Below are 26421 nucleotides of genomic sequence, written 5' to 3'. Positions count from 1 at the left end.
CTCTCTCATTTACACCTGGCATTAACATCCATCTAGGATGATAAAAAAAATACTTTTATTCAGCAATGATCAAAAGTGACAGTGAACACATTTATAATGTTACAAAAGGTTTCTGTTTCAAATAAATGCTGCTCTTTTGAACTTTCTAGCTAGGATGCATGTTACATGTCAGGTGTAAATGACAACCTGCCTTATCTAACCACTTAGCATCACTCAAGGTTGTTTTAATACCTTTATCTGTCTCTCTGTCTGTCTAAGTATTTATGAGGTGGTGAGATACTGATACTAATATCTTCTGCTCTTCAAACTTTTTGTTGTTATTCACTACCTGCATGTTTTGATCAGGTCGGAGGCGGTTCACGCTGGCCCAGTCTGACTCGTTGCTGACGCGAATGCGCTCCGTAGCCAGTGATGAACTTACCCAGATGATGCAGCGCAGGATGAGTCAAGAAAACCCCATCAGAGCCAGCGAGACGGAGCTGGTCCAGCGACTACAGAGACTCGTGGTTCTGGCCGTTAACAGACTCATCTATCAAGGTACATACAAACATCTGCTCATTGAAAGAATACAGTATTACCATGGTACTTTTTTGTTAGTGATAACAAGAATAAATAACAGTTTGTCATTACTCTTCAGACATCAACCATGATTTCTTTGACCTCCTGAACTTCCCTGAGTCTCCTGATCACTCGATGTCCATGCCGTTATCTGGTGAACAGACGTCCGAGGAGAACGGCTCCACGCCTTCCACCCCGCTCCCGCCGGGCAACATGAAGAGCTTCAGCAAAGACATTCTCAAACTAATGATGGAGGGCATAAAGATCAGCTTGGTAAGTCACTTACAGTAGACGTCTGTGTTTCTTAAATTCAACATGAAATCAAATGATCCTTTTTTGTTTGTTACTGGTTATATTTTTGGTATTCAGTGCACATTGTTCCAGAGAAATTTTAGATTGGCCTTTGGTCACCACATTTATCTTTGAATTATCTTCGTTTGAGGGCTTTTCTATGTAAATATTGTTCTCATTTAGGGGCCTTTCTACCACCATCATACCTTCCATGTATTTTACTGGACTGCAGTGTTTTTAATGTAAATAGAAAACGATTTTATTCAGCGGTTTAACTGATGCATTTAAAAAAAGTTTCTGTTTAATATTTTCTATTTAATATCTTGTATTAATCTGAAATGTCATCTATAGTTTTTTGTTAATTGTATGAATTTTGTTGTTTATTTCCCATGAAAATAGCCTTTTTGCTGACAAATAAATGAGGGCCATTCTATGTAAATATTGTTATATTTAATTATTTATGATTAATGTGATTTAATTAATTAGTGTATAGTGCAACTATACTATATATATTTATATTTAAAAAAATTTTTTTTTTAAAATTAATGAACCAATATTTACAGATATATATTTTTAGTTTATCTTTACTGATATATATGGCATTTTTTATTAGTAATTTTTTGGGGGGTAAAATTAATAAATAGATTTTTATATTTATATAAAACATCCATCCATCCATCCATCCATCCATCCATCCATCCATCCATCCATCCATCCATCCATCCATCCATCCATCCATCCATCCATCCATCCATCCATCCATCCATCCATCCATCCATCCATCCATCCATCCATCCATCCATCCATCCATCCATCCATCCATCCATCCATCCATCCATCCATCCATCCATCCATCCATCCATCCATCCATCCATCCATCCATCCATCCATCCATCCATCCATCCATCCATCCATCCATCCATCCATCCATCCATCCATCCATCCTATTTTGTGTTAATTTAAATTTTAATGTTTTAGCAATTTTGTTGTGCAATTTTGTAATTTTTTGTATTTGTTTTGTATATAATATGTTGTATTTAATATGTTAATATGTCTTTTTAAATATAATATATTAAGTTTCAGGTTTTTTTTTTTTTTTTTAGTTATTTTAGTACTTCAACTAAAAATATATATATTTTATTTCAGGTAATCTTTGTTTTATTTCAAGTAATGAATATGTTTTTTTTTTATTAACTATTTTTTAGTTAATGAATTTTATAGTTTTAGTTTAGTTTAGAATCTTGGTCTGTTAACATGGTCTTTTCAAAAGACTTGTGTGCATATGATGAATGCATAGTTATATGTTAGTATTACACCTTTCTATTGTCTCTCACTGGCCCTGCATTCACTAACACAGTGAGTTTGTATGATGGTTTACCTCCTCAGGGCAGCACCGGTCGTGGCGGCGCCCCTCGCCAGCAGTGGAGGCGAATCCTCTGGTCCTGTCGTGACACGTTCAGGGTTCAGATCGGCCGCATGCTGGTGCACACGCTCAGCTCCGCGGTTCCTCTGGAGGACAGGAGGGAGGCGCTAGAGTTTGTCCACGAGCAGAGCTACTCTGAGATCCTCAGAGAAAGCCTCAGTCCCGGCCTCGAGGTGAGGACAATAAACACATCACGAGATTGACACGCCGATATGTTGACAGAAATGGCTTTTTGTTTTTACATGCCGGCCAGAGACTGTGTGACATTTTGCTTTAGTTATTTGCTGACAGTTTTCAGATTAGTGTTTCCAATCAAAGGACAACACACATGCACACTTCCTCTATTGGGAGGAAGACAGTGACATTTCACTGGGCTGATTTTGCACATGCAGCGCTGCCACAGCTCTCCTCTGTCATACAGTAAATAACCCACAGAAACATCTTCATGATACTGTTTCCATAGCAGCAGTGCCATCCTCTCACTAATGCTGTATTCAGTCCTCCACCACTGCTGCTTTCTCCATTATACTGTAGACTGGCAAAAAAAAAGAAAAAAAAGATCATTAACCCTCAGAGACCCAGCAACTCTTGCGTAAAGCAATTAAATAACACCTAATTTTGTGCAAATGTAGATAAAAACTACACATAACAGAAATTTACCACAACAGTTTTAGTAGGAAAAAATTGTATAATAACTGCCACAGCTTGCAAAAGTTCTGAAATGGTGCCAGTCAGCAACAACAACAAAGCAGGAGAATCTCACGCAGCCACAATGACGATTGTTTCTGAATGGTTAGTGGACAAATTTATGTAGTTGCTGTGGAGTTGATTCAACTCATCTTTTGTGCAAATCCAGTGATCTTCTGCGTGGAGACGTGCATCTGATGCCTGTGATGGACAAACTCACGAGAATAACCAATATGCATGAGGATTCTGTCCTTTTTAGGGTTGCATCTTCCTGTCTTTGGTCCGTGTTGCGTTCATATTTCTTTTGAACTGCACAGTCTCGGTCTTATTTTGATCAATATGGGTTTTTAATAGCAGAGGGTGACCCGAAATAATATTGATAATATTGTAAATGGATGTAGTGCTAATACTACTAATCATAATTCCTCAAAAGACAGGTTCCTCTAAGCAATCCTGTTTGTGTTGTGCTTGTGTTTATTATCAGCACGGGCCCAAGCTGGCTCTGTATCTGTATGAGCTGTTACACGATCACAAAGACGCCCTGAGCAAAGAAGAGCAGGCGGCTGCCAACACCTTCATGACAGCGCTGAAACTCTGTGGCCACCGATGCATCCCACCGAGCGCTCCAGCCAAACCAGATCTCCTGAAGGCCATCAAAGAGGTGTGCATGTCCAAACACACTCTACGAGGTCATACGTTTACACAGTAGAGTAGCAAATGTGTACCTTAATGCAATGTTAGTCGCTTTGGATAAAAGCTTCTTCCAAATGCATGTATGAAAAACCAAAGCAAGCACTAATCCAAATAATAACTCATGTATTATTTTCTTAGTCTTTCGCTTTTACTTGCTGAGGTTGATTGTACTTTTTCACTATTCCTTATCAAGGAGCAAATTAAATATGAGTCAGAGGCAAGAACCAGCAAAGGAGCCTGGGAAAAAAAGCTGGCCAACACGCAGAGGAGGTAAGCGCTCTGAGAGAAACACAGAAATGTCAAAATGATGCATGTGCATGCACTTCTTAGCAGTTTTTCTGTTCTCCGTTTCAGCTTGTTGCAGAGGCTGGATGGGAAGTCGAAGGACATCTCGAAGATCGCCGCTGACATCACTCAGAATGTGTCTCTCAGGCAGGGAATGGAGCGGAAGAAGGTCATGCAGCACATCAGAGGCCTTTACAAGACCGACCTGAGCGCCAGCCGCCACTGGCAGGAGCTCGTGCAGCAGCTCACTCACGACCGGTCAGCATCGCTCACTAGAACCAACAAAAATAGTTCATGTCATCATATACTTATCCTCATGTTGTTCCAAACACGTACAGGGCGGTGTGGTACGATCAGTCATCTTACCCCACTTCCTGGCAGCTGGATCCCACCGAGGGACCCAACCGAGAGCGGAGACGCCTCCAGCGCTGCTACCTGACCATCCCTAACAAATATCTGCTCAAAGACCGTCGCAAGCTAGATGGTGAGTTTCCTCCCCTCTGACTGGAGCTGAAGAAAGAACTTTACATCAGCTTATAATATTCTATTTTCTAGATTATCTAGAAAGTTTCTTTGTATTTTCATGGTGCAGTTTATTTACTCAAAACATAAACAAATCAACATGTCTAGGTCATTTTTCACCCCAAGTAAGTAAATTTAATAAGAAACAGTATATAAGTAAAATTGGGAACAAAATTAATAAGTATATCAGTAGAATTAGTAAGTAAATAAATAATTTAATAAGTAAGTAAATAAGAAAATTAGTATAGAAGTAAAATTTGGAAATAAATGAGTAAATTAATAAATAAATGATAATAATAATAATAACAAATAAATATGTAAATAAGTATATCAGTAAAATTAGTAGGTATATAAATAAGTAATTTAATAAGTTATAAAATTGGTATATAAGTAAAATTGAGAACTAAATTAGTAAGTAAATTAGTAAATACATAAATAAGTATATCAGTAAAATTAGTATAAGTAAATATTAAATAAGTATAAGTAAATAGATAATTTAAAAAGTAAATAAATAAGAAAATTAGTATGTAAGTAAAATTGGGAGATAAATTAGTAAGTAAATTAGAAATAATAAGTAAATAATAAATAAATACGTAAATATATCAGTAGAATTAGTAAATAAATAAGTATAAGTAAATAAATAATTTAATAAGTAAGTAAATAAAAAGACAATTAGTATAGAAGTAAAATTGGGAACTAAATAAGTAAATTAATAAGTAAATAATAATAATAAATATGTAAATGCATATATCAATTAGTAAGTAAATAAGTAAGTATAAGTAAATAAATAATAAGTAAGTAAATAGATAAAAAATTAGTATATAATTAAAATTGGGACTAAATTAGTAAGTAAATTAATAAATAAGTATATCAGTAAAATTAGTAAGTAAATAAGTACAAGTAAATAAATAATTTAATAAGTAAGTAAATAAATAAGAAAATTAGTATATGAGTACAATTGGGAACTAAAGTAGTAAGTAAATTAGTAAATTTAATAAATTTATCAGTAAAATTAGCTAGTAAATAAGTAATTTAATAAGTAAGTACATAAATAAATAATAAAATTAGTATATAAGTAAAATTGGGGAACTAAATTAGTAAGTAAATTAGTAAATTAATAAGTAAATAAGTATATCAGTAAAATGAGTAAATAAATAAGTATAATTGCATGAGAAATTTAATAAGTAAACAAATAATATTTAAATAATAAATAAAAATTATTTATTATTTAATAATAAATATTTAAATAAGTCTATCAGTAAAATTAGTAAGTAAATAAATAAATAATTGAATACGTAAACAAACAAATATAAGTAAAGTAAAAAAAAAAAAGACAATTTGTATATAAATAAGTAGGTATAAGTAAATTACTACGTCAAAAGTAAATCAATTAATTAATTAATTACTTTTTTGGACTTTGGGATAAATGTGACCTGCGCATTTTTTCTAGATTACCAAATGAGTATGACACTAAAAAATATGTACCAAAACCTGTAATACGATTGATCAGCTGATGGATTGATCTCATGCTTGTGGTTTGCCCGTCACAGATGCTGTCAAGGCTCCACTAGCCTTCCTGTTTGAGGACAAGGCTTACTCTTCTTCTTCCATAGTGAAGGACAAAGCCACCAGTGAGCCCATCAGGTACTCACACAACACCCGTCTCACTCCACATTGAGGTTTGATCCCCAGAGCCACAGTGCAGAATTTCAAATACTTTAAAAACTTTTTTCTGTTCTGATTTAGGTTCACGAGAAGGTGCATAAGCGTGGCGCCCTCTAGAGAGACGGCAGGAGAGCTATTGCTGGGTAAGACTCATCCACCATCTCTGTTCTGAACCTCCATCACATGATTCTTGTGTTGGCTGTTAAGTGACCGCTAAAATGATCTGTTGTGTTTTACGGGTCTGCAGGAAAATCTGGGATGTACTTTGTGGAGGATAATGTTGCTGAGACGCTTGATAACCAAGTATGTGCTTTGTTTAAACGTTAGGAAGTATATATAGTACTATGTAATAGTAGAAAATAGGCTTTACCTTAGTATTATTATTTTTATGATTATTATTATTTAAACTAGTCTATTATAGTATGAGTATTAGTTTTAGTTAACAATAATGACCCTGATCTAAACCAATTTTCATTATTTTTCCAGCAACTAAATAACTAAATAATGGCATTTTTATGGTGATATTTAAAAGTTTGGTCATTCCACCCACCGCTAATAGATTTTATGAGGCGTTCGTGTGTTTTAGAGGTTCACAATGTGTCCTTTCACCAGAGTCCTCATGGAGAGACGGAACCGGCCTCCTTCTCCTGGACGTATGAGGAGATAAAGGAGGTTCACAAGCGCTGGTGGCAGCTCAGAGATAATGCTATGGAGATCTTCCTCACCAACGGCAGGACGCTGCTGTTGGCGTTTGATACCACCAAGGTATGATGTAAAAATCATAGAAATCAATTATATAAAAATCAGTGTTTGAAATCTATTTAATTTATATTTATTAGGGTTGTCAAAATGAATGCGTTAACACATGCGATTCATTTTTTCAGTTAAACGTGTTACCAATATTTAACACAATTAACGCAATTAATGGCTAGCATTATATGTGATCATGCCATCATTCATTCAAGTGCTATTTAACCATTCAAGCTCGATAAGACACAAAAAAGAACTTAAATGTGTACTAGAGCGCCTCTCTGAACAAACGTACTGAGTTCTCTTTCTTGCTTGAATGGAGAAAAACACAAAATTATGTCAAAATGCCTATTATTTTCGAGTATCCTTGTAAGCAGAGTCTAAATGAGTTAAAAAGTGTTAATTGAACGTAAAGAGTTGTAAGAAAATAGGATGTGTGTCAAATCAATGTGTGCCTAATAAACCTGCTGCTGTCTGTCATTAATGTTAATCAAAGAACAAAAGACAAAGGGAAAATCACTCAGTGCTCTTGAATGAATTATCTTTGTAGCTTTAATAAGGATTAATCTACATTCAATTTATAATTTATGCAGTGAAGACCGTGCAGTGTTTATTAACTGAGCAGATACAGAAATTATTCAATTTCTGTATATTTACCTGAAAAGCACTGTTTACAAGGTTACATAGGTCAAAAACAATGAAAACAATACTTTTTTATTTTTATTTATTTACTTTATTTTAGGGCAGGTAAGAATCTGAACCGGCCCAATTGGACCAGTAGAAAAAACCTTTGACCCCTGATATATTAAAAACAAAGCTAAATTTTACATTTATTGTAATGGGTTTATGTGAAGATTGTTTTAATTTGACTTAAATTAAAAGTTGTTATATATTTTTAAGCCTATTAAATGTTAAAAAATTATGGCTTTCAATTATACTGTAATGTTGAATGGCTATAATTAATTGAGAAAAAAATCCATTTATTAGAGACGTCAGCATCAGTGATACTGGCCTTCATTCATAGTGCTTAGTAAAAAGATGCCATTAAACAAATATTTAAAATATACTGTCTTTATGTTGTTTGTACATTATTTTGGAGATTCAATGTGAAAGTATTACAATATAAAAATATATTAAACTTTGTTAGGTGTGATTAATCGCGATTAATTATAGAAACGTGCGATTAATTAGTTGATTTCATCAAATTGATTGACAGCGCTAATATTTATATATTTGGATTAATGTAATTCATCTGTTGTGTGACTTTATTTATTTTAAATACATACAATATTTTTGTCATGTATATATTTGTTATGTCTCTCTTTTTATGATTATACTATTTGTATTAGTTTTATTTATTTATTTATTAATAATTTTGTGAAAATTATTTGTGGTTTAGTGGGTGGATTTAAATAAACCCTTAAAGGTTTTCTGCCTCTTCCTGCACTGTATATAAATTGTATTTTATATTGTGCAAAAAATAAACTAAATTCAAATTCCTACTCATGTGGGAATTTAAATGTCTAAAATTCAGAATTTCCTGTTTGTTCCACTCTCTCGTCTCCGTCTCAGTTCCGTGATGACGTGTACCACAACATCCTGACATCAGAGCTGCCCAACCTGCTGGAGTACGGCAACATTACCGCCCTCACGCATCTGTGGAGCTCAGGACAGATAACCAACTTTGAGTACCTCACCCATCTCAACAAGCACGCGGGCCGCTCCTTCAATGATCTCATGCAGTATCCCGTCTTCCCCTTCATCCTGAGAGACTACATCAGTGAGACTCTGGACCTGCAAGAGGCATCCATTTACAGGTCAGAACCAACCCTGCTTCAACATCATTACTGTATTTGAATGCTGTTTTTCGTTAGTGATAGCCTGATGTATCTGATAAAACAGCTGATTGCATCAGCATCAGAATTGGGAAATTTCATACTGATCATTAATATAAAATACTTATAAATTCTCATATAAATTATAAAGTTTGAAAACAGTTGTGCTGCTTCATATTTTTATGGAAACCATGATATAGTCTTTTTTAGGATTTTTTTAAGTTCAAAAGAACAGCATTTATTTAAATCTTTTATAACATTATAAATGTCTAAACTGTCACTTTTGATCAATTTAATGCATCATTGCTGAATAAAAGTTTGTTTTTTCACAAAACTCTGAAGCAGCACAACTGTTTTCAACATTGATAATATCATAAATGTTTCTTGAGCAGCAAATCAGCATATTAGAATGATTTCTGAAGGATCATGTGACACTGAAGACTGGAGTAATGATGCTGAAAATTCAGCTTTGATCACAGGAATAAATTACACTTTACTATATATTTACATAGAAAACAGTTAAACAGTTAAATGCAGCCTTGGAGAATGTATGAGACTTTCAAAAACATTACAAATTTTGACATGTATATGCAAATGAAGAGAGAGACATTCTGTTTGTCTTTTTGATGTAACAGGAACCTCAGCAAACCCATTGCAGTGCAGTCTAAAGAGAAGGAGGACCGTTATGTGGACAATTACAGGGTACTGCAGCACTGCAGGGCTTTAATTCCTGTTTACACCAGCGACTGTTAACCAATCACACTGTGGCTCTGTTCCAAAACCTGCTGAGCTGCCTACATGGGCAGCATTTTTAGGCTTCACAGGCGCACTTCCAGCATGAAGGCCTTTCCAAACAGTAGGTGGCAACATTATGTTGCCTTCTAAGACATTATGCATAAGCCAAATTCTGACGTAGCAAGGTTTTGGAACACAGCCTGTTTCATTCTACACTCTTTGATCATTTGTGTTTATATTGCTTTTAGAGCTTACATGTTTACCGCTGATGTCATGTGTAAGTGTAACTAACATTGATTTCCTTCACAGTATCTGGAAGAGGAGTTTAAGAAGGGCAAGAGAGAGGATGACCCCATGCCACCTGTCCAGCCTTATCACTACGGCTCTCACTACTCCAACAGCGGCACTGTCCTTCACTTCCTTGTCAGGCTGCCTCCCTTCACCAAGATGTTTCTGGCCTATCAAGGTCAGTTCAGACTTTTATAAAAGTTTTCACAATTGTTCAGCCTTTTGATAAATATTTAATGTTAAACAAAAACAGTCGAGTAAAAATGTTTCCACACTATTTTTCACTAAATAAATGCAACAAAGGATATTTAATATTTCTTAGAATATATATTAATAAATAGCAATATTAATCTGCATATTTTTACTAAAACATTTTAATATATGGAAAATCACTGCTGTGTTGCATCATCCATTGAAGGTCATCATTTTGGCTGCGTGAGATTCTCCAGCTTTGTTGTTGTTGAGCTGTTAAAGCTCCGCCCTCTTCTGGAAAGGGGGCGGGGAGCAGCAGCTCATTTGCATTTAAAGGGACACACACAAGAACGGCGTGTTTTTGCTCACACCCAAATAGGGGCAAATTTGACAAGCTATAATAAATGATCTGTGGGGTATTTTGAGCTGAAACTTCACAGACACATTCTGGGGACACCAGAGACTTATATTAGGTCCCCTTTAACACATCCTCTCGTACTTTATTATGTAAATGTTTACGATTTGCATATTCAAGAAAACTAAAGCTCTGCAACATAAAATCAAATACTTAAAATCTAATGCAACCACCCCTTAAAAAACACTGAATGCATCATCTGTTGTCTGTTCATAACTTGGTTTTTGCAGCATCACCCTCTACAATTAGGATTCTGCATCGCTACGTTTTTAATATTTAACAGCACCTGCGTTTGCAGCGAGGTCTTCAAACATGTCAGTGTGATGCTTTTAAAGGCTGTCATTGAAAAGGGCCTTTCTGAAGTCTCACTCTACATGCATTAGCCTCAGAAAGATGATCAGGCCTTTCATCAAGCCTCTTTCCTTCTTTCTCTGTCTATTTTTAGTTCAGTTGGTTTATCCATATCAGGTTACACAAGAAACTAATGAAAGGTTTTGTGTGTCTCGCAGACCAGAGCTTTGATATTCCTGACCGAACGTTCCACTCCATGAACACCACGTGGCGTCTGTCGTCCTACGAGTCCATGACGGATGTCAAAGAGCTCATCCCAGAGTTCTTCTACCTGCCTGAGTTTCTGGTCAACAGAGAAGGTGGACACTCTTTTTACACCTTGTTTTCTTCTTCTAGCATCCAAAGAAAATGTCACAATAAAAAAAAAAAGAAAATAACCTTTAAGTAACCTAGATCTTCAAGATATAACCAATGAATATTTATGTAAAGCATTCTTGTCAAATCATATTATTAAAAACAACTTTCCTCTTCTAATGTTAGCGTGGTATTTCCCACTCTCCCCTCTGGCAGGTTTTGACTTTGGCGTGCGGCAGAACAGCGAGCGGGTGAACCACGTGAATCTGCCGCCCTGGGCCAGGAATGACCCGCGACTCTTCATCCTCATCCACAGACAGGCTCTGGAATCGGATCAAGTCTCCCAGACGCTCTGCCAGTGGATTGACCTGGTGTTTGGGCTCAAGCAAAAGGGCAAAGCTGCAGTCCAGGCCATCAATGTCTTTCATCCTGCAGTACGATTCCTTATTACATACAGCTTTAGCACACTTAACGCTGATATTTTCTGTCTTTTGATCTTTTTAAAAAAATATGGGTGGATCAAAGCCTGTCAAAAACATGTTTAGGATATATTTTATCCCCAAAAATTATTTTGTGCTTAAAAGAAATTAAGCTTATTTTAGTGCCACTACCATTCAGAAGTTTGGGGTCGATACGATTGTTTAATGTTTTTGAAAAAGCTGCATATTTGATCAAAACTAAAGTTAAAACAGTAATATTGTGAGAAATTATTACAATTTAAAATACCCGTTTTCTATTGTTGTGTATATTACAATATAATTTATTCCTGTGATCAAAGCTGAATTTTCAGCATCATTACTCCAGTCTTCAGTGTCACATGATCTTTCAGAAATCATTCTATATGCTGATTTGATGCTCAAGAAATTTTTTTTTTACCATATCATATTTATTTGCTTCATATTTTTATGGAAACCATAATAAACGTATTTTTCAGGTTTCTTTGATAAATAGCAAGTTCAAAAGAACAGCATTTATTTGGAATAGAAATATTTTGTAACATTATAAATGTCTTTACTGTCACTTTTAAACAATTTAATGCATCCTTGCTGAATAAAAGTATTAATTTCTTTAAAAATATATATATTTCTGACCCAAAACTTTTGAACAGTAGTGTATGTATATCAGCATTAGTGTATATCGGCCGTCTGACACTTTCAATTTCTCTAATCAATTCGACATTGATAAACCCATATCGGACATACGTTTCATCCTGTTAACTAGCATCCGTAAATAAATCAGATTTTTCCCCTCCCTCTCTCTTTAGACTTATTTTGGCATGGACGTATCTGCTGTTGAAGACCCGGTGCAGCGTCGGGCTCTAGAAACTATGATCAAGACGTACGGCCAAACTCCCAGACAGCTGTTCAACGCCTCCCACATCAGCCGAGCCGGAACCAAACTCCTATCAGAGGCAGAACTGCCCGCGGCCATGGGCCTCCTGGTGCAGCTAGCCTTCAGAGAGAGCCGGGAACAGCCCAAAGAAACCACCTACCCGGTGCGTCAAACACACAGTGCCGCAGTTTGACATTAAACAGCTTAAAGGTTATGTTAAAGTGTCTACTACAATAGGTTTACATGCATCCAAGGTCAAAAACACTCATTATATACATTGCAGCATCAGCTCTTTTCTCTCATTCTCTGAAATGGTTCAAGAAAGGTTTCATTCTCCCTAAACCCTTCCTTTCAGAGAGCCTGCTCTGCTCTGATTGGTCAAAAAGAAAATGTCCATTACCATATATGAATTTCAGCTCTTTCTCAGCACTTGATATATAACATTGTAATGGACAAAAAATAAATACTAAAGTTTATTTGAATCCCAAATGATCTTTTAAAGCCTTTAAATCATCTCCTGTCATCTCTAGAGTCCTCTGCCGTGGATAAAGGGCTTGAAATGGGGCGAGTATGTGGGTTCCCCCAGTGCTCCGGACCCCGTGGTTTGTTTCAGCCAACCTCACGGCGAACGCTTCGGATCCCTGCTGGCGCTGCCCACACGTGCCATCTGCGGCCTCTCCCGCAAGTTCTGCCTCATGATGATCTACAGCAAGGAGCAAGGTGAAAGAGACACACAAGAAACTGCTTCATCATGCATAAAAACCTGATATACAGTGCTGTTCAAATGTTTGGGGTCAGCAATATTTATTTATTTCTTTTAAATTAATACTTTATTCAGCAAGGACACATTAAATTCATCTAAAGTGACATTTATAATGTTAAAAAAGATTCTATTTCAAATAAATGCTTTAAACTTTCTATTCATTAAAGGCACAATATGTAAGTTTCGCCATTAGAGGTCGCTTATTCAAAACAATAACAAGGGTGTAACTTGATGACACTGTGGAATTATGGGAGTTGTCATCTTCACCTCCACAGCTGAAGATTATTTAAAAAACAAAAGGGAACCAAGACCTGTTTTAACAGGGAAAGCAGGCAGTTTATCAACCAACAGCCACAATCTGAAAATGTACAAATATTGAATGATCAATCAGCCCAACTATTCTGTGTTTTGGTCCACGATCAGTTTCATTGCATCTACATTTGTGTCTTATCACAATTATCCATATAAATGAACAAAATGAAGTGAGTGTGCCATATAAAATCACAGTTTTCCTCTCCTCTCTCAGGTGTAAGGAGCATGCACAGCACGGACATACAGTGGTCAGCTATACTGAGCTGGGGTTACACCGACAACATGCTGCGTCTGAAGAGCAAACAGAGCGAGCCGCCCATCAACTTCATCCAGTGCTCACCGCTGCACCAGGTCAGAGTCATAAACACCGCTAACATTCACGGGCTACGCTTGGACAGTTTTCAGCTGAATCTGTGTTTGACACATTTCAGTTTGTACACATTTTGTGATGTGGCAGTACACTCGTCTGTTACATGTACAGCACCCTCTACTAAAAATGACTCTCATAAAACAAAACATAGCTCACAAGAACATGCACAGGTCACATTCCACCGCTAAATCAAAAGAGCACAATTAGAAATAATATTTTGTGTAATTGTTTTCATCATGCCACAATTATAGTCTAAAAATAGACTAATAGAAAAATATACACTACTGTATGAAGTCTCTTATATCAACCAGGCTGCACATATGTGATCATAAATACAGTAAAAACATTAATATTGTGAAATATTATTAGCCCTTTTTTTATTGTAATATATGTTAAAATGTAACTTATTCCTGTGATGCAAAGCTGAATTTATTCTATAGTGCTTTACTAAGACATTAGTAAACAGTCATTATTCAGCTGTAATCATTTCAGTGTTGATTCAGTTCGGTTCAATAACTGTGTAAAGTTCATCAATTAAGGAATTCATTGATAAAGCAGTTCTGCAGAAAACAGTGATGTCATCGTCCAGCTCAGTTCAGTTCTTACCCAATAGTGTCAGTGCAGTCAAGTCAATAATACTGCTAAGCAACTAAGCAAGCCAGAGGCCATAATGGCAAGGATCACACGATCCTTTAGAAAACATTCTAATATGTTGATTTGCTGCTCAAGAAACATTTATTTTTATTATCAATGTTGAAAACGGCTTAATATTTTTGTGGAAACCATGATATTTCTTTTCTTTGATGACTAGTTCAAAAGAACAGCATTTATTTGAAATTGAATCATTTGTAACATTTAGTGTTGTCGAAATTATGACGTACATTTTTGTGATTTAATTTGAAATTTTTAATTTTTTTTTTTTTAATCAATTAACGCAGCGCCCTCTTGTTGACGTGTCGCCCATCCTAACTAAACAGATAAAGTCAAGGAACAACGTTTTAGGGGCTGTTTACATGACACCATTTTCAACTAAAAACTTTTTATGCATTTTGGCCTTTCATTTACTCGACAGCAGCGTTTTGAGGAACTGAAAACACAAACTTTTGAAAACGGGTTTCAAAGTGCAAGTTTTTGAAAACGATACGTTTATCATCTCCGTGTAAACTATAAAAAACACAAAATTGTGAAAACTGTAAAGTCGTGCATGTGTATTACATGTTCAGTTTATAGGCGCATAGTGTGTTTTTTTTTAAAGTGACATCGCCATCTACTGGCCTGGCAGCAGAATACAGCATTTTTACTCATTTTTGCAGATCCATGTCAGTGGGGAGTGTTTTAACAACATTGTCGTCTGTACACAAAAAATGCAAAGGAAAAACTTTTCTGTTTTTAGTACATTGTTTTCATGTAAACATACCCTTAGGTGGAAAGTTTCACTATAAAAAGCTGCCAGGAAAAAAGAAAAGTAAGTTGCAAAGCGCAATCACCACAAAAGTAATTAATCTTTGATGTATTATTTCAAAGCAAAAAAACGCTATTTGCATATTTTTTGTATTGTGGACCTCTTTGAAATTCAACCGTCACTTGAACATGGAACAACTTTTATGGTTAATTTTGATCCTTGATCATTTTGAAATTAAATGGCACTTTAACATACAGGCCTGGGTTTCTTCATTAATTCTGTGATTTTTAAATTTAAATATCTGTTATGTAGGGCTGCACAATGAATCGAATTTCTAATCGCGATTAGAATTACGGATGCCACAATTATGTAATCGTTCAAAGGCGCAATTACACTTACATTATTCTGCATGCTTAAGATGTGTTTTAAAGGTTATCTTAAGGGTTTTTTTCCCATTGTTTTAATTGTTTTTTTAGAATAACATTACATTTGAGGCTTAATGCTATAGAAAAGCAATAAAAGTTTTCAGGAAGAGTGTTTTCAGCTTGTTTATTTTCATATAAAAATATGGCATACAGTTTAAACAATGGTATAAAGCTATTCAAAACGTAAATTGTGATAACCGTAATTAATAATCGCAATTACAATTTCAAGGGAATTATCGACAATTATGATTTTTGTCATAATCGTGCAGCCCTACTGTTATGACAAACTTCAGTCTTAAGATGAAGAAAAAAAAAAAAAAGATAAATTGTGCGATTAATCAATTAATTTTATTTTAATGGATCAACAGCCCTAGTAACATTATAAATGTATTTACTGTCATTTTTTATCAGTTTAATGCATCTTTGCTGAATAAAAGTATTAAAATAGTCTTTCTGACCCCCAAGCCTTTATTTTTGATTTTGATTTTGGGTGAAATATGAGCCAGGCATGGGTTTTGTGAGATTCGCCTATTTATGTTATCATGTCATCAAATGTTCTCTGCTTCATTAATGTGTTTCCTGCTGTGCCGTCTTCCTCTCTGTCCTCATCTCTGTCTCTCTGGTCTCTCCTCAGGTGACTAGTTGTGCCTGGGTGCCGGACAGTTGTCAGCTGTTTACAGGCAGTAAGTGTGGAGTCATAACCGCCTACAGCAACCGCTTCACCACCACGATGGTACGTAGCCATGGCAACATGCCCCCCCTTCTCCCCCACCCACGCAGCCGCCCACGTCCATTATCACTCCCTGTAGAGCACCTACACACACACACACACACACACACACTCAGTGTTTGTAGTGGCCTTGTTAGTCATCTCCCGGTTGCCCTAGAAACACATTTCCTGCGGCCCACAGGTGGGCTGAAGTCTGGGCGTCAGACGGCTCTTTCAAACGCTCTCATTGATAACGCAGGTGCTGTTCTGTTTCTCTCATTTGTTTAAACGAATCTTTCTGACATTTGAAGAAGTATTTCAGTTCTGTCATCATTTTTGTATGTTGTTCCAAACCGATCCGCAATAGCAGATATTCTGAAGAATGCCCACACTGCTCTTTTTCAAGGTCCATAAAAGTGATAAAGAAAATGTTGAGGTGATTTAGTGTATATGAATTTCAGATTTGCTTCACATGTGCATCTACTTTTCTACAGAATTGGTGCAAACTGCTGTCCTACAACCAAAAAACATGTTTAAAAAACATTTAAGTATTCAAATTTTAGATGTTTAAAAAGATCCTTCTATCATCTATTGAATCCCACAATAATATTTAAAAGATCAGTAAGCTTGATATATATAAAATCATCATTTATTGGGTACTTTCAATTGGGAGGTGACTGTCACGAACCCTAACCCCTAAATTTCAATTTGTAAAAAGTATTTTGAAATAATTTTTGCATTTTTTTCCATTGCTGTTTTTAAAAATATTTATTTATTTATTTATTTATTTATTTTTATTTTTTTTAAGTGAAGATAAAAAAAAAAATATTTATTTTATATTTTACTTTTAAATCATGGAACTTGTGTCCCGCATTTTCAAGTCACTACCGTAACAGTGTATGTTTTAGTCCATTGGCTGAGACTGATTTTAACACATTTCTACATTTTTGATCAGGAAATATTCCTGTGTCCCTCCCTCTCACAGCCTCTCTTTCATAGTAGATAGGTCCATCATTTTGAGTTAAATGTGTTCAAAAGTCTGAAAATCTGTGTAACTTTAAGGAACGTCACTACCGAACACCTTTTTTCTGCAATTAACCCAACTTTTTTGGGTGTTATTCAGTTAAATGTAGGGTTTTTTTTCTGTGTATAACTGTTCAGAACTGTGCTAGCTAACCATGTGCTGATTATCATCTTTGAGCAGCTCAAAAGTATCTAAAATTGTCACTACCGAAACAGTCATGACCAAAACATCATCATTGTATTGGTAGTGACAAAAGGAAACACAATCATTTATTTGGTGGAAATAAATAGAATTTTAGTACAGTTATGCAAATCATTAGTATTTTAGTATGTTTTAGTATGCGAGTTAAAATTATGTAACATGATGTGGTCGCTTCCAACACATTACTGTCACTACCGAAACATGGGATGTTTTGTCAAAAATAAAGTATATTGAATGATCAACTAAGATGTTATTATAGTGTTGGTTCAATGTTTATTCAAACTAATGAATCCTTCACTTTGAAATCAGTATGATAAACGTGACTTTTTACAAAGAAAGATTGGATTCAAAATACAACAAATCTAATTAATTACACTTGAAATATTGTTAAAATTGTTATTGATTTACCTGTGAAAAGTTTTTTTTTTTTTTTTAGCAATGTAAACAAAATCTTAATTACGGAAGAGGATTAGGGCCAAGCAATAATAAAAAAAATTAAACCATCTCGAGATTAAAGTTGTTAAATTTCGAGAAAAAAACTCGTTAAATTTCGAGAAAGTCAAAATAAAATGTTGAGAATAAACTCATTAAATTACGAGAAAAAACTTGTTAAATTTCGAGAAAAAAGTCGAGATAAAATGTTGAGAATAAAGTCATTAAATTATGAGAAAAAACTCGTTAAATTACGAGAAAAAAGTCATTAAATTATGAGAACAAATTCGTTAAATTACAAGAAAAAAGTCGTTAAATTATGAGAACAAATTCGTAATTTAACGAATTTGTTCCTGTAATTTAACGACTTTTTTCTCATAATTTAATGACTTTATTCTCAACATTTTATCTCGACTTTTTTCTCGAAATTTAACGACATTTTTCTCATAATTTAACGAATTTGTTCTCGTAATTTAACAACTTTTTTCTCATACTTTAATGACTTTATTCTCAACATTTTATCTCGACTTTTTTCTCGAAATTTAACAACTTTAATCTCGATATGGTTTTATTTTTTTATTATTGCTTGGCCCTAATCCTCTTCCGTACTTAATAGATCAATGTAACCTTTCTAATTAAATTATTTATTATTGTGTTTCGGTAGTGACAATTTTGGGGAGAGAAAAAATATTCCAAAACTTTCTGAAAATACAATATGAGAATTAACTGCACAATTACTAGAAATGTGTACCTTGGATATTATACAATTTGCATACATAGAAAATTTGTGGAAAAAGACATTTTTTTCATAAGACATTTTTTTTTTTTTTATAATATTTCCAACTCTGAACCAGTTCTGTAGAATGGCCCATATATGTGTCAGCAGATGTTTTTATTCAAATCAAACAGATGCCAAGTGGTAAAAAAAAAAAAAAGTTCCCATTTTAAAGGGAAAACAGTTTATCAACCAACAGCCATAATCTGAAAATTCACAAGTATTGAATGATTAATAAGCCCAACTAATATATTAGTCAATTACTTGACTGTATTTTCATCCATGACCAGTTTCTAGTGCTTTTATTGATTTTGCTCTTACATACACCACATATACAGCCATGTGGTGGTTTGTTTACTCTGTACCATAAAAGCAGATCAGAATCATCTGTTAAAGCGGGTCTTTCAGCTCACTTCTGTTTATTCAGGCCATTATCAGTGCTCTAATGAGGCCATTAGCCAAACCCTTACCCATGAGACCTGCAATTACGGTCATTCTCCATTTGAGAAGAGAGAGTGTAAAGTCTGTTTATACCTTCAGCCCACAGAGATGGAGGTGGAGTCTCAGGTTCACCTGTACGGCCACACGGCAGAGGTCACGGGCCTGTTCGTCTGTAAACCCTACAGCATCCTCATCAGTGTTAGTCGAGACGGTACCTGCATCCTGTGGGACCTCAACAGGTTTGTGTTAAATGAGATCACATTCATCTTAAAGGGTTAGTTCACCCAAAAATGAAAGTTCTTTCATTTATTACTCACCCTCATGTCGTTCCACACCCGTAAGACCTTCGTTCATCTTCAGAGCACAAATTAAGATATTTTTGATGAAATCCGATGGCTCAGTGAGGCCTGCATTGACAGCAAGATAATTAACACTTTCAATGCCCAGAAAGCTACTAAAGACGTATTTAAATCAATCATGTGACCACAGTGGTTCATAACCTTAATGTTATGAAGCGACGAGAATATTTTGGTGTGCCAAAAAACACCAAAATAGTGACTTTATTCAACAATATCTAGTGATGGGCGACTTCAAAACACTGCTTCATGAAGCTTTATGAATCTTTTGTTTCGAATCAGTGGTTCAGAGCATGTATCAAACTGCCAAAGTCATGTGATTTTAGTAAACCAGGTTTCTTTATGTCAATGTTTTGAAATTTCAGTGGTTCATCACTGGGGGGCGTGACTTTGGCAGTTTAATACATGCTCCGAACCACTGATTCAAAACAAAAGATTCGTAAAGCTTCATGAAGCAGTGTTTTGAAGTCGCCCATCACTAGATATTGTTGAATAAAGTCGTTATTTGGGGTTTTTTTGGTGCACAAAAAGTATTTACACTGAAGTCTCATACAGACACGCCCCTTAAAACAGAGTGCTAAAATCAGAGTAGGAAAAATGCCTTTTATTTATAAATTATGACAATTTTTGATGTAAAATCATACTAACATTATAAGTGCACCCTGGTAAACGTTATAAAACAATAAAACAGCGCAGTTCATGACCCCTTTAAATAACAAACCACTTTATTGCAGTATTTTCTTTCTTGTAATGCAGTAATGAGAATCTAATGAGTGTTTGGTTGTGGTTAGGTTGTGTTACGTCCAGAGTCTCACAGGTCATAAGAGTCCAGTGAACGCAGTGTCAGCCAGTGAGACGACAGGAGATATAGCCACAGTCTGTGATTCAGGTGGGTGTTTCCTGTCACAATATAGATGGCAGTCAGTTCTTTTTGTTGTTGTTGTTAGATTTTGCTGTGAACCTGTTACACTGTAAACAGCTGCTAAAAATATTTGCAAACAAATATTAATTTGTATAGAATGATGTTCTGCATTTCATGTTCTCTCTGTATATGTCTAGTGGGTGGAGGAAGTGATTTAAGGCTGTGGACGATTAATGGAGATTTGATCGGTCATGTTCATTGTCGAGAGATCATCTGCTCGGTGGCGTTCTCCAATCAGCCGGAGGGAGTGTCGGTCAACGTGATCGCTGGCGGTCTGGAGAACGGTGTGGTCAGGTAAAATACTGACCTAAAGCCCCACAAACTCTGCACTGTTTTAGCTGTAAATAACTGTTTATGCTGTAAATATAAGCAATGTGCATTATTTATTTATTATTACTATTATTGTACAGCAATATTGAATGGGTTCCATAAAAACTAGAGATGTTCCGATACCCCTTTTCCATTCCCGATACCGATTCCGATACCTAAGCTCAGGGTATCGGCCGATACTGAGTACCGATCCGATACCTGGGTGTGTATCTGTATATATATACACTACTAGCCCTGTATGAATTGATAGAATTATTTATGGTGTGCTTCAGACTTATCCCTTAATAAAACAAGAAGAAAAACATACAGTGAACTAGAGTATTTTTATTATCTGACATACATTTGTCAGTTATAGTATTATTTATTTATTTTAAGTGAAAAAGAACTTCAAATGCAGCCACAAATCTAACACTGTAAACTGAAAAAGGTATATTAGTTTTACAATATAACTATAAAAACAGTGCAACAAATAAATCTAGGAATATAATTAGGCTATATAAGAAAATAATCTCTTTAAAACTTGAAGTCCAGAAACAATTTTGTTAAATAAAAATCTCACGTTTTCGACGACTGACAGCAGCTGGTCATCCAGAACAATAAACCGACAATTTTGTCGGTTATCTTTATTTGTCTTTTGAAAACTTTTCTCTTTGTTTGAATGAAGCTGGCACGCCTCATCCTTCTCCATCTTAAGCGCGTCAAACGCCCGAATCGCTCAATTTGCACCGCGTCATTCACGCGAATCGCGCCACAGGGAGTCAATTCGCGTCTTTGCATTGACTTAACATAAATCACTCGCGCTTATCGCTTCATTCGCGTCTGGTGTGAACGCAGCATTAGCCTTTATATAACCATCGTGTTGCGCGGGGTGACGCGTCTTCAAATGCTTTATTAAGTTATTTGTGTTAAAGTTGCCAATACTTGTGCCACTTGAAATTGCAGCATTGCATATGAGACATGTCGCCGTTTTACTGGTCTGAAATAGTGCCAAACAGCAGACATACTGCTAGCGCGTTTTTACTTCTCCGCTGCTCTAAACAGTGGTTGCTTGTGGCAACACAGCACAACTTCCTGTGTTTGCATTCTGAGCCGCGAAGAAGAATTGATTTCCGATTTGCTGCGTTAAGCAAAGATAGCGGGCACAACTAGGTATTGTTTAAGAAAATGGTATCGGATCGGTACGTGAGTTTAAATACTCGCCGATACCGATGCCAGAAATTTTTGTGGTATCGGAGGTATTTCCGATACTAGTATCGGAATCGGAACAACCCTAATAAAAACGACAGAATGCATTGTGTTTTAAGACTCTTATTGGTGCTTTCCTTTCCTCTTCTCTGTCATCATATTTCATTCTCTACTTCTTCTTCTCTCTGGTCCACGCTTACGCTCAGGTTGTGGAGCACATGGGACCTGAAGCCAGTCAGAGAGATCACCTTCCCAAAATCCAACAGGCCTATCATAAGGTACGCACTTGTACCTCATATGATGTCACACAGATTTATTATATCTTGATTAGAAAAGTTGCATGTACTACCAGAACTAATCATGAGTTTGGAGTAATTAAGATTTTATTTGAACAATAATACAGTAAAAACAGTAATATTGTGGAATATATTTTAAAATGTAATTTATTTCTTTTTCAGCATCATTACTCCAGTCTTCATTGTCCCATGATCCTTCAGAAATCATTCTAATATGCTGATTAACTATTAGTTATGAACCATTATTATTGATGCTCAATTGTTAATTATGGTTTTTGCAGCTTAATATTTGTGTGAAAACCATTTTCAGGATTCTTTGAATAGAAAGAACTGCATTTATTTGAAATAGAATCTTTTGTAACATTATGAATGTATTTAATGTCACTTTTGATCAATTTAATGTGTCATTGCTGAATAAAAGCATTATTAATATATTTAAATCTTGTTTACCTCAAAACTTTGAATCATAGTGTATCATGGTTTCCAAAAAATCTGAAGCAGCACAATTGATAATTAACACTGATAATAATCAGAAATGTTTCTTGAGCAGCAAATCATCATATTAGAATGATTTCTGAAGGATCATGTGACACTGAAGACTGGAGTAATGATGATGAAAATTCAGCTTTGATCACAGGAATAAATTACATTTTAACATATATTCACATAGAAAACAGCTCTTTTAAATTATAATAATATTTCAAAATTTTTACTGTAGTTTTGATCAAATAAATGCAGCCTTGGTGAGCAGAAGAGACTTCTTTGCACATCCAAATATTTAAATGCATTTCCTGTTCCTGATGATCATGTGCTTAATAACGTTTCCTGCTTGATTCTCTTTCAGCCTCACATTCTCGTGTGACGGACACCACCTGTACACGGCCAACAGCGAGGGCACTGTGATCGCGTGGTGTCGACGAGACCAGCAGCGCATGAAGCTGCCCATGTTTTACTCTTTTCTCAGCAGCTATGCTGCAGGCTGACTCCCGCGCTGACGCGGCCTCGTTACCCGCACAGAACGGACGCTGTGAGCGACCCCGCTGACCCAGGAAGAGGAGGAGCCAGCATGCACAAAGCCCCGCCCATGACCATCACAGTATCCGCCCCCTGATACGTCACGGGAATGCACGGCACTTTATGCTGTGCTACAAGCTACTGTATCATAAAGAACGGATGTCGCGTGCAGATCTCGGGGGTCGTGAGGCAGAGCGAACGCAGGCCTTTTCCCCCTGTCATTTCTTTTCGTTATCTTTGTTTGTTTTGTGTTTCATTCGACTGATTTGTTTGTGATTTCGTGATGTTTGATTTTGAAAGCTGCTACAGTCTGGTCCACCCAGACCAAACATTTGAAGGCCTGTTTCTCTTTCCTTCATTATGTCCCTTGTCTCGCCCACCCGCCGCTGTCCTGAGAATAGAAATCAGACTGAAATAATCCAAACACTACCGTCTGCATTCGTAATTCACGCAGGATGTTTTCGCAGGCATGCTCGCGTGTCGGACTCTCGCATGAGTGACATGCGGCGGCAGATTGAATGTGTGCACGCAATGCCTTGTTAAACTTCTCATTGATATATTTATTCTCAAACAAGGATGAAAGCCACATCTAAACGTCCGTTTCTTGTTCTTCATTATAAGATGTAGTGAATGTCGAAGGTGGTCGTGCATCAAAACCTTGCAAATATTTATTGTTTTTATTCCACCAACTCAACCCAAACAGCCCAGATGCCAGTGAATAAGCGCATCAAATTCATATTAATTCATTAAAAACATGCTTTCCTTCTGTTCTATACAGTTCAGTTGTGTGACAAATTAGATGTTTTGCATGTTGTGATCGCTCAAGCATTATCTAACATCAGAGAAACAATTGAAAGTTTAGTCAAATTTACCTTTAGGACCATTCTGACTAATTTATGGGTGATTTTTTACAATTTGAAATGTTTTTGGTTGCAATAAAAACATCCTGATTACTGTACAAATGCAAAGCTATTTCCCTGAAAAATTACAATCTCCCGTACATACATTCACAATCTCACAGGAATCTCATGCTCTTGAAGTCTTAAGCGTCGGCCAGCCTTAAATGTGGAGGAAACGAGCGTTCGTTATATAAACATGATCCAGAGTGTTGTTTGCCTTTATGTGTTTGTTATTTTCTCCTTTGTACGAGTCTTACATTGCAACTAATTTAATTAGCTTGTCTTACATTTTAGTGTTTACCAGAAAGGGAATGCTTTCACCTTTTCCCCCACTACAGCTTTGTTTTGCATTATTTTCAGAAGCATCAAACACGTGTATCGCAAAGTTTGAATGAAGTTATTCACCGTCAATGCAAATCCAGAGAACGCCAGCACTTCAATGGAAGGTGTTTCGTCAACTAGTTAGGGAGAATCATCTGGTGTTTACAGAGCCCTCCTAAGTTATGTGGTTGTTTTATGTTTTTTTGAATGTTCTCCATGCTTGCATTACATATGTATATCTCTTAATTATTGTGCACAGTATTGTCATGTTTGCAGTTCCCTCAGAAAGAGATTGATGTTAGTGTCGTTGTGTGAGTTTGTAAAGCAAGACGTGTGGATTTGTATCACGAAAAGGCTTATTGTTGAATTAACAGTGGTTTATGTAATTTAAGATTGATATGTTCACCAAGGCCTGGCTGGGACATTTCTAAAATTTTTTGTATTTATGAAATATATAATAAAATGTCACCTATATAATATAAATATAAATATTCAAGAAATTTTGGTTCAGTTTTGTTGCACTTGTTTCTCATGTACGATGTTAAAAATAAAGATTTTGCAGCAATTTTTTTGGTTCCCTAAAGAACCTTTCAATCCAAAGTCACGTGATTTCAGCAGTTTGACACGCGATCCGAATCATGATTTGACACAAAAGATTCATAAAGCTCCGAAACTTCATGAAGCAGTGTTCTGAAATCGGCCATCATTATATAAGTCATTATTTGGGGGTTTTTTGGTGCACCAAAAATATTCTTGTCACTTTATAATATTAATATTGAACCACTGTACTCACATGAACTGATTTAAATATGTTTTTAGTACATTAATGGATCTTGAGAGAGGAAATGTCATTGCTGTCAATGCAGGCCTCACTGAGCCATCGAATTTCATCAAAAATATCTTAATTTGTGTTCCGAAGATAAACAAAGGTCTTCCGGGTGTGGAACGGCATGTATAATAAATGACATTATTTTCATTTTTGGGTGAACTAACCCTTTAAAGTCATCTTTGATCACCAAAATTACATATTTAAATGTTTTTTTTCCTGTAAATTTTTTTAAGCCTTAAAATAGCTTGAATGTAACTCTACACCCTTGCCTCATTTAATATACGCGGATCAATTAATATGCAAATTAGCTCCGCCTCCACTCGCTCATGCCTGCTCAGAGATCCACTTGGTCAACTTACTGAGGTAAACACTGCACAATTGTATCGCTCTTTACAACGTCGGACACATACGGTAATTAATACGATTAGCCTTTTGCATGACTGTTATCAAACAGCTAATAATGTGATGCTAATGTCAGCTGACTTCTAACCATCAGTATCCTTACAAACACTTGCAACAACATCAGTGTAGAAAGGCATATAGTTCATCATTACATCGTAATATGCATCATACACCCGCCATACTGCTAAATCTACATGATTTTTCATATCAACAGAAAAATATAGGCTTCTCTCGACTAGTTCGCTGTTAATGATATGCCAAAGGTTAAAATGTAGTTTGTGATGTCAGCGATTTCAAACCGTGGGTCTTTTTTCACTGCAGTTTCAAGGAGAAAACACTCATTAATGGTGTGCTGACTTATGCTTTAAGACAAACCATACAAAATCATATTAAAAACACCACATATACATATAAACAACATTAAAAACTTGATTTTCACCACAGAGGGACTTTAAAAGAGCCATTTTAATACTTTAAAGAACCTTTTGTGTAATTTAAAGGTTCCATGGATGTTAAAGGTTCTTAATGGAACCTTAGATCCCAATATTCTATATTGCTCAGTTCTATTATGTTGTGTATTATTCCGTTACCAGTTCTATTATTTCCTATTGTATTCTAAAAGTAAGCTGGTTCGAGCAAGTTCCCAACTACATGTGTCTATTTTATTAGTTAAAAAAAACTATAATTGCGAGAATAA

General features: G+C 35.6%; 1 protein-coding gene across 4 annotated transcripts in view; it reads left to right on the top strand.

Moving 5' to 3' along the window:
• Window positions 1–24982, top strand: part of lyst (lysosomal trafficking regulator) — a 98241-nt gene extending 73259 nt beyond the window's left edge. For all 4 annotated transcript variants that reach the window (XM_048203966.1, XM_048203964.1, XM_048203967.1 and 1 more), the window contains 25 exons: window positions 346–537; window positions 638–831; window positions 2236–2445; window positions 3444–3620; window positions 3846–3922; window positions 4007–4195; window positions 4276–4421; window positions 6010–6103; window positions 6206–6267; window positions 6372–6427; window positions 6737–6889; window positions 8447–8691; window positions 9345–9411; window positions 9754–9910; window positions 10849–10989; window positions 11201–11418; window positions 12249–12479; window positions 12847–13036; window positions 13606–13742; window positions 16223–16321; window positions 19270–19409; window positions 20318–20415; window positions 20586–20742; window positions 22170–22241; window positions 23104–24982. In XM_048203966.1, the coding sequence (XP_048059923.1) occupies window positions 346–537; window positions 638–831; window positions 2236–2445; window positions 3444–3620; window positions 3846–3922; window positions 4007–4195; window positions 4276–4421; window positions 6010–6103; window positions 6206–6267; window positions 6372–6427; window positions 6737–6889; window positions 8447–8691; window positions 9345–9411; window positions 9754–9910; window positions 10849–10989; window positions 11201–11418; window positions 12249–12479; window positions 12847–13036; window positions 13606–13742; window positions 16223–16321; window positions 19270–19409; window positions 20318–20415; window positions 20586–20742; window positions 22170–22241; window positions 23104–23242 (3641 nt within the window). In that variant the 3' untranslated portion in view covers window positions 23243–24982. The remainder of the gene's footprint in view (window positions 1–345; window positions 538–637; window positions 832–2235; window positions 2446–3443; window positions 3621–3845; window positions 3923–4006; window positions 4196–4275; window positions 4422–6009; window positions 6104–6205; window positions 6268–6371; window positions 6428–6736; window positions 6890–8446; window positions 8692–9344; window positions 9412–9753; window positions 9911–10848; window positions 10990–11200; window positions 11419–12248; window positions 12480–12846; window positions 13037–13605; window positions 13743–16222; window positions 16322–19269; window positions 19410–20317; window positions 20416–20585; window positions 20743–22169; window positions 22242–23103) is intronic.
• The last annotated feature ends 1439 nt before the right edge of the window (window positions 24983–26421 follow it).

Source organism: Megalobrama amblycephala, linkage group LG10, assembly GCF_018812025.1.
Source record: "Megalobrama amblycephala isolate DHTTF-2021 linkage group LG10, ASM1881202v1, whole genome shotgun sequence".
Lineage (NCBI taxonomy): Eukaryota > Metazoa > Chordata > Actinopteri > Cypriniformes > Xenocyprididae > Megalobrama > Megalobrama amblycephala.
The sequence above is the reverse complement of the archived record's forward strand: the minus strand, read 5'-3'. Positions and strand labels throughout refer to the sequence as shown.